We start from the raw sequence: 9748 nt of genomic DNA on the forward strand, positions 1-9748 counted from the left end.
TCAAGGCCTCACTGAATAACATGAAGCAGTATTACAAATACTTATCGGAAGTATGGAATTTGAATTTCATAATTTTTTTGCAACAGCATTTATGTGTTATTATTGTATGCTTTCATAATTGCATAATTATGGCTGATCCTTCTATGGATATTACATTGTTTTGTATATAGACGTGTGACATTAGGGCAAAAGCAGTCCATATAAGTTAATGACCTTAAATACAACAATAATAAGGTAGTTGAGAACTTTCTAAAAATATATTTATCAAAAATGTTTTCATCCAAAATCTATCAGTAAAAGAATTTTTTAAATCCACGCAATAATAAATCACTACATAGTATAAAACAAAGTCGCTTTCTCTGTCCCTATCTATGTATGCTTAAATCTTTAAAACTTCGCAACGGATTTTGATGCAGTTTTTTTAATAGATAGAGTGATTCAAGAGGAAGATTTATATGTATAATAACATCCATTAAATAGTGGAGAAATATTGCACCCGTGCGAATCCGGGGCGGGTCGCTAGTTACTTATAAAGCTTTGAAATTTGGTGGAAAGGAAACCTGTCAAATTACAGTAATATTGAAAATGTGACGTCACATAGTGCCACCGGACATAACTTTGCTTGAGTGAGAAAAGGACAGCGCGTTATCCCCACCACGCCCCCACTTTTGCTTACAACAATATTTCATATATGAATAATTGCTTTATTTTTAGACCAATTTTGATGCTGATTTCACGGCAGATTTTTTTTTCCTATTACTTTCTGTTACATATAAAATAATAAACCAAATCAAACATCGGAAACTACCCTATTACAAAGGTCTGCTATTGAACAAAGCAGCATGCTAATGCTTATATCCACTTACTGCTGTATTTCATTGTGATTGTTTTTTGTCAATAATCAAAAATTAAATTCGACTTTACGATGCTGATTAAGGGCGGTAGTCTTAACACAATTTAACCAATGCTATACCAAAAATGACTCAAAACTTTGATCCAGTAGACAGTCTACATCGACTTTACGATCGTTAACTTATGTCGCTACCTCCGCCGCTGATAGCTATCAACTGTTGTAAATATCGTCACAAAATTAGCATATCTGTACATTATTATAAATATCAAAATGCTCTGCGCTGTCTTCACTATGCTTTTATATTGAATTATTTGTATATTTTTTTATTGTGGCTGTATTATCTTCAGCATCAATGCTTATGAATCAAATAACGTCAAATATGTCCATTGTATAATTTTTTTTATGTTCTCCAGTGGACGCGTGATGGGGGGATCCAGTGCCACAAACTATATGGTATACATGAGAGGTAATAGGCGAGACTACGATGACTGGGCGGCACTCGGAAATGACGGTTGGAGCTATAATGATGTACGTATAAATAGACATAGTATGTACGACTGTATAGAAGTAAAGGAGATTTGAAAAGAGCACCGTGGCTGAGGCTTTGTAAAAACTATTATGGTTTGGGCTAAAGCTATCAGTGAATTCGAATGCATGGCTTAAAAATAATTTTAAATATGGAATGCCAGTCGGTTGCTAACGCTTAAAGATATCATGATGGAGTCGTATATTTTCTTAATTTATATACTGTGGTTGAAAATTTTCAGGTGTTACCTTACTTCAGGAAATCGGAGAATAATCGAAACATCGAATCTAAAGACACAAGATATCATGGTACAAACGGTCCAATGAATGTAGAAAGATTTTCATTTGCTGACAAAAATGTAAACATGTTAGTCGAGAGTTTTAATGAAACTGGACTTCCTTTAGTTGATTTTAACGGCCCCAATCAAATAGGTACTATGATTACGCAAACAACTACTCATAGAGGAAGAAGAGTATCAACTAACACGGCTTTCATAAGGCCCATTAGGAACGTAAGACCCAATCTTACTATAAGAACCAATTCTCAAGTAACGAAAATTATTATAGAACCGTACACTAACAAAGCTTGTGGCGTGAAATATATAAGAAATGGTATTTGGAGAGAAGTCAGGGCTAGTAAAGAAGTTATTATATCTAGCGGATCGTTGAACACTCCTAAAATCCTCATGTTGTCTGGAATAGGACCAAAGAATGATCTAGAAGAATTAGGGATAACTGTTATAAAAGATTTGGAAGTCGGTCAGAATTTACAAGATCATGCCACAACTGACGCAATGCTGATGGCGTTAACCAACGATACCTCGACACTTTTACACGGAGAAGAACTTTTACATAGAATTAAAGACTATCATAGAACGAGAAGTAAGAACGATCCCCTATCAGCAACAGGACCTTTGCAATTAACTGCGTTTTTCCGTACTGAATTTGCTGATAAAGACAAAAGTGTACCGGACATTCAGTTCCATTTCGATGGAAGAAATTTGAATGAATTTTACTCCGACCCCACTACGTACTTAGCTAGTGGGGTACTGCCTCTCTCGTTTTACGATAGCATTAACGTTCGACCCATTCTCCTGGTCCCAGAAAGTCGAGGATACCTGACCTTGAACAAAACACATCCAGTATTTGGTCAGCCGTTAATCTATCCAAGATTCTTTACCATCCAAAAAGATTTGGACACTTTAGTAGCGGCATTGAAATTTATCACGAAATTGGAGAAAACGAAAGCGTTTAGAGACAACGGAGTGAAATTTGTAAGGAAGCCTGTGAAAGCATGCTCTAAATACCAATGGGGAACCGACAAGTATTTTGAATGCTTATTTATCAGTTACACTACAACTATATTTCATCCTTCGGGAACTTGTAAGATGGGACCTCCACGAGATAGTAATGCTGTTGTTAGTCCCAGATTGAAGGTATATGGTATTGAAAATCTGAGAGTTGCTGATAATTCTATAATGCCAACAATAGTAAGAGGTAACACTAATGCTCCTGCAATCATGATTGGTGAAAAGGCAGCAGATATGATAAAGGAAGATTGGAAGAAAGATATAAATTATGAAAATTGTTAGTGAAATTAATGAAATTTAGTAAATTAATTTGTTTGTGTAGAATAGTTAGAAAATGCTTCAAATAGTTGATAGGAAACGTCATTAACATATTAGATATAATTCGGTAGGTAAATTTTATTTCATGAGTTATAAGGCGGTCTTAATATATATTTTTATTTGAGCACGGCAAAGTGACCTTACTGCAGTCCAGTAGAATGTCGACGGACGAGTGACTATCACCGCTCGGCGGTCTTTTACTTACGATAATTCCTCAAACAGCCATAGTTTAGACACAAAAGATATGAAATCAAAGTGTACATTTACCTTAGGTAACAATTTATGTTATGTAAATAAACTTTATTGAATACTATCTGTTTTTGCTTTACCATCACAACGTTGGAATCCAAAAAACCTGGGTGAGTTAATGAAGAAATTTCCGCACAGTTACTCCACGAAGTATTACTAAACTGATGTTGCGTGTTGCAGGGACAATAAATCAGCTATATTGCAAAATGTCTAAAGAATTGATCTTAATGATTTCTCTTCAATTAACCCACTTATTCTTGAATTAGTCATTGTTAATGGCCTGTAACAATTGTCACTATTGTTATTGATTTTTAATAATTTGACTACAAATTCTATTTTAAACGCCCATCAGAGAGAATCATCGATTTATTAGAAGTTGTTCCTTTGTTAATGATTTCCTTTGGAGAACAAATTTATCTTAAATAAGTAAAATTGTATGCATAAATATCGAGTCGAAACTGATGCATACGTTTCAGAATAAACAAATTTGCTAGGAATTATCAAATGTTATGCGTTATGATAGCAATGTTCTACATAAAAGGCTTTCTGTTGGGCATTTATTTAAATAGCTGAATGAATCCGTGCGACAACAACATCCATTTACACTACGTAATATAGAAAATATTGCACTACTATTGAACATTCCTAACATTGTGCCACAAACTACAAAGTTCCACGTTTTGTTGAACTGTTTTTTATTGTGTATTTTAAATGTTTATTTGGACGATTTATTTCCGTTTATTTTATTGTTTTAAAATTTAGTTTATTTCGATTGTGTATTTTTATTTATGTTATTTTTGTTTTTTATTTAGATTTTGTTATGCCGTTTATTTCGGGTTATAAGGTTGAAAATAGTATTATGTTTGTTGGATATGGTTATTCGTCATTCGAATTTATTATTCGTTTGTTTATTTATGTTCTTGATGTGTTTTATTTTATGTATTATCATATTTGGATGTGTATTAGTAGCTTAGATGTAATTATAATTAATTATTATTATGCATCGTTGGATATTTTTGCTTATCACCTCTATTTTTATGAAATATGTTTAAATGGTGGTTTAACTATTTTTTCTCTCTTTGCGTCATATTTAATTATTTAAGAGCAGAAGAAATAAAAAAAAAGTTGAACCACCCGTTTTATTAATAATACAAATTACTATCCTCTTACTCACAATCCAAAGATGTCCAACTATGCATAAAATTATTCATTGGCGGCTCAAAAATGGACGGAAATTAACATTGATAGAGCAAAGTTATTTTCGTAGGTGTGTTCCCAAACAAGCGAATGGTTATGTACTGGTGAACCAAGCTAATGTCGAAACTTGTAATTTACTACAAGCCACGTATTTCGCTATTTGTTGTTTGCTGTTGCATCAAACACATGGCACAAAATGCCGGCAATGATTATTAATATATCGTTGTGTTTTTGTGTTGTTATTTGACAGTTAATTCTCTGCAGCGCCTAAACTGTAGCTTTGCATGCAAAAATTAAGTCTATAATAAAACCACAACAAAGGTTTTAGTTGCTAATAAGATTGAGTATTTCGCTTTCGCGTGTTTTTATGAACAAAAAATCAATTTTGAGCAGTCAATATAGATAACTATAATAAAATATGAAAGTCAAGATCTAATATTACAAATACCATTCCAGGGGCAAAACGATGGGAGGTTCCAGTGCTATAAACTACATGGTATACATCAGGGGCAGTAGAAGAGACTACGATTCCTGGGCGGAACTGGGAAACCACGGATGGAGTTACCGAGAGGTAGTAAATCAAATTTATTTGTGACTAGCTTTTGCCAACGACTTCGTCCGGCGTGAAAAAGTTATTTCGGGATGCATTTTTTATGATAAGATGGAAGGATAAGAAGTAAAGTGCTCAGGGGTAATGTAGTTTCCTATTAGTGAAAGAATTTTCAAAATCGGTTCAGTAGTTTCCCGAGAAACCTATAAATTTCCCTCTTTATAATATTAGTATAGCTAAAATTAGCCATATATTTAGTACAGTTTCATTTTAAATCCACTATGAATCTAGAAGACAAACCGGTCAAATTCTGATAATCAATGTAAAGCAGTATCTCTTATTAACATTACAGTACATTATACCATATTTTTGCGGGAAAAGTAGATCGAATCTTCACCGTACTGATCTTCTACATACTCCAGATATCTATTTCCTACTTATCCAGTCTATAACATAATATTAATCACTGAATTTAAAATTCCAGGTTCTGCCGTACTTCATGAAGTCAGAAAACAATCAAGATATCGAATCACACAATAAGCATTACCACGGTGTCGGCGGACCAATGAACATAGAACGGTTCCCCTACGTCGATATAAACACTATGATGCTCGTCGAAGCATTCAAAGAAAAAGGGCTGCCCATAACAGACCTTAATGCTGAAAACCAATTAGGAACAGATATAGTACAATCTACTTCTAAAGATGGAAGAAGAGAGTCTGTTAATGTAGCTTACATAAGACCTATACGGCATAAACGGCCTAACATAGACGTTGTCAGTGAAGCCCATGTAACTAAAGTATTGATAGATCCCACAACTAAAACGGCTTATGGTGGGAATATACCTGTAATTGCCGATCTTGATGTAGGCAGTAATTTACAAGACCACGTTACCACAGATGCTTTAGTAATTGGTTTGTCGAACAAAACGTCTACTATGGTTAACGGACCTCAGCTAGTCAGTGAGCTATACAATTATTTTAGACAAGAGCCAAAGAAAATGGACCTTTAGCGGTTTCAGGAACGCTTAGTGGCACAGCGTTCATAAAATCTCCTTACACTTACGAAGACGCTCCAGATTTACAATTCCATTTTGATGGACGTAACGTAAAAGAATTTTACTCGGATCCAACAACGTATTTGGCATCAAATGTATTTCCTTTGATTTTACGATGGATTAGCAACTAGACCTTTATTACTATCTCCAAAGAGTCGTGGCACCATATTATTAAACCACACGGATCCAGTATACGGTCCACCATTAATCTACAGTGGTTTCTTTACTCAAAGAATAGACGTTGACGTTTTAATTGCTGGTATGAAGTTCGTCTTAGGTCTAGAAGAGACTGAAGCATTCAAGGAAAGCGGAGCAAGTTTCATCAAAATCCCGGTAGAAGCATGTTCGAGTTACGTATGGGGAACTGGACGAATATTTCTACTGCCTTCTCACACATTACACCTCGACTATATACCATCCTGTAGGTACTTGTAAAATGGGACCACATAGTGATAAAAGCGCAGTAATCTCGGATCCACGGTTACGGGTATACGGTGTTAGGAATTTAAGGGTGGTTGACGCTCCATAATGCCATTAATTGTTAGAGGTAATACTAACGCTCCCACAATCATGATAGGTGAAAAAGCCTCTGATATGATTAAGGAGGATTGGTTGTCGCATTAAGTACAATATTGCATAGTGAGCTGTTTGTGTGTGTGTTTTTAAATATTGTATTCAAGTACGACAAAATGACTGCATTACACCTGATGGTAAGCGCGATGCTGTCCAAAGAGAATAATTAACGACAATAGAAGACTTTCATGTGTTGTTATCTTATTGAGGTGTCCGGAAACCCTACGAAAGATGAAAATGTCAAAACACTTTTAAATATATTCTAGATAGATCTCTTTGGTAATAAAACTCCTTTGGGGAATCTAATGTTTTTCGAACGGCCAGATCCAATTTATGCCCATCTTCGAATATTCAGAGCCATTTCCTGATGATGCTGAGAATCAAAAGTTAAAGCATCGAAATAAAAGGTCAGAGCCGAGAGATAATGTCTTACAGAAAGGGAAAAAATACACACAAACGACTCCATGCGCTTACTTACAATACATTTAATTTAGTTGATTCAGTTGGAAACTGTTTTGAGTCTAGTTTATCTTAATTTTGATCACAAAATTATAACGTACCAATTGGCGAAAGGTGAAATATTCCGAAAAGGAACCCGACACAACATAAAGGTATTAATATACATGAATGCGGTTAGCAAATCGTTCTAAAGACAATTAGATTCTATATAAAAGGAAGGCTACAGGAATCGGGTTATATGGACCTTCGCCATGATACCTTACTAGTCGGCAAACTGTTTCATTATGTTTAATTTTTGTTACCACGCAATTTATTTTTCAATACTGTAGTTGTTTTCGCTTTGTTTGAGCCAATGACTAAATATAAAGAGGACAGGCCTCAAAATTAGCTATATGAATAAGTTATATTTATGTCAGGAAATCGACACAAATTGTCAATATATATGTCTATCTCTTTTACTCAAAGCTTATTTGGAACGCAACAAAAAAAGACAAAATAATTGCTTTCTTTCATATGGCACTATTTCGTTTACTTCAACACACTGGGACCTTGCGGCAGAAACGCCATTTGTTGCAGGCGAGTCAGCAAGTACATGTAGTGTCAGACGATGTAAACAAATCTTCATAAATATTGAATTTAAAGTAATATAATCATATTCTCAATTGTTCAGTGTGTTTATTAGTGTATTTGTTAAGTTTCGAAAATGACTCAGTGTTGTGTGAAAGGATGCAAATCGAATTCGCAAGAAAGACCCCGAAATATCTTTTCATAGGTTAGTAACTGTTTTACCGAAAATTAGCAAATATCTTTGTATATTTACTTTTGGATTTGTTTTTATCAATTAAAATGATATGTGGATCTGGTTTGTTAAGCTTTGGACCCTTTTAGGCGTGATTTATACACATTAAAATCATTATGTTTGTTTACACACGAGCTTAGGGATGGGTGGGTGGATTTGTTTAGAAATTATTGATATCGATATTTTAACAGACGCCCGTTTATCAGTTACGGTTCTGTCTTTGAAAGAATGTTAGAGCACACATCAATATTGTATTATTCAGAACGACAAACTAAGTGAAATTAGAATATTTTTTAAGATAACCAAAAATTTAAAACCAAGGCAAAATGAATTGAGAATATTGAGCGACGTGATTGGAATCCTACACCAAATACATATTTCTTTACATTGTGAGAAGATATGCATAAAACACACGTTTAATTAACGCGAGTAAAGATAACTGTTTTCCAACAATATTCCCGATAAGTAAAATAGTAATGATTATTATACTTCACCTAATAGTAATATTACTTTAATATATTGCTATGAATAAAATTAGAATTGTTACATAAAAGAATAGATAAACATAAAAGAAACAACATAAAGATGAAATGTAAGATATATTTTTACAATTGGCGGTCTTATGTTTCGAGCAACCTTTGCATGCACGGAAATAGATACATAATCATATTGTTGTTATTGCAAATAATTATTATAATTGATTATCTTAACCACCATCTTTACGATCATTGATTTTAGTTTGCTGAAACATGGTTATGTTTCTCGATCAAAGAGCATAATAATAAAATAAAATAAAACCAACCAAATAATTGCTGGACTACGCTATCTTATTCCATTTATCAAGTATTAAGTAAATATGTTAATCTGTAACTTAATTTTTTAGCAAGGAATAGTGCAACATACAAATATAGATCAAACACAACTGGATGTTTGTCACAACAGGTACTGCTTTCTTTAACAATTGTTACTTATAAATCAGTTTCAGTTTGTTTGTTTATATTATGGTTTGTTATATTTATATTATGGTAGAACCTAACCCTTTTCGTATTTGATCTTTTTGGGCTTGTTTGTCTCTTTAATTCTTCGATGTCGATACAAAATTTTCGGTACTAGCATATCACTATTGTAGGGGCGGAGTCGGCGCCATTTTATGCATTAAATGTGCCGCATGTCACGTGACCATATTACCCATCCTCTATACTCTTTAATCATTGGTTTGAGCATATCAAGTTTACGTTCACATTTTCAAAACAAAATTCCGTTTTCACAGAATGTATTTTTTAGTATAAAACGAATAATAAATAAAATTTATCAATTATTTTACAAATTTTAAAGACCCAGGTATACAGGGTCATTTTGACATCGCGTTACTAAATGAAACCACATACTTACGTATCTACTAGGAAATCACACTTGACAATAAGTTACTTCAACCGTAGAGGTAAAATAACTCAGTGTCAGTTTCGAACAAAATAAATATTAATAAATAGTAATTTTAATTTTACGCGCCCATATGCCATTACTCTAAGAGCATTCATCGTAGTGGCAATATCATAATTTCAGTCAGAAACACACTCACGCACACGCCATAATCGCATTAATCTACAAAATTATCAAAAAATCTGAAAACTAAAACCAGGATTTTTGGGTAAACTTTTTGTTATTTATGGATGATATTTGGCACAATGTCAGCAAAGGTGAAGACGAGTATGTGGTTTCATTTAGTAACGCAATGTCAAAATGATCCTGTATAATCTTGTAAAAATATTTTTATAAACGTAAACTTGGATTTTAGTCAATATTATGTCGACATTCGAAGTGGTTGGACTACTCTAGCTAATTGCATGGCTGGTAGCAA

At 33.7% G+C, this 9748-nt stretch overlaps 1 protein-coding gene and 1 pseudogene across 1 annotated transcript; both read left to right on the forward strand.

Moving 5' to 3' along the window:
- Positions 1–1266: 1266 nt before the first annotated feature.
- On the forward strand, positions 1267–3110 carry LOC119191325 (glucose dehydrogenase [FAD, quinone]-like; the record flags this gene model as incomplete). The annotated part of the gene is made up of 2 exons (XM_037445226.1): positions 1267–1381; positions 1621–3110. Coding segments are annotated over 2 exons (1465 nt in total), but the record flags the coding sequence as incomplete, so codon positions are not given.
- A 1438-nt stretch (positions 3111–4548) lies between these two features.
- Positions 4549–6715, forward strand: LOC119191326 (annotated as a pseudogene).
- The last annotated feature ends 3033 nt before the right edge of the window (positions 6716–9748 follow it).

This window comes from Manduca sexta, unplaced genomic scaffold (assembly GCF_014839805.1).
Source record: "Manduca sexta isolate Smith_Timp_Sample1 unplaced genomic scaffold, JHU_Msex_v1.0 HiC_scaffold_1343, whole genome shotgun sequence".
NCBI classification, from domain to species: Eukaryota; Metazoa; Arthropoda; class Insecta; order Lepidoptera; family Sphingidae; genus Manduca; species Manduca sexta.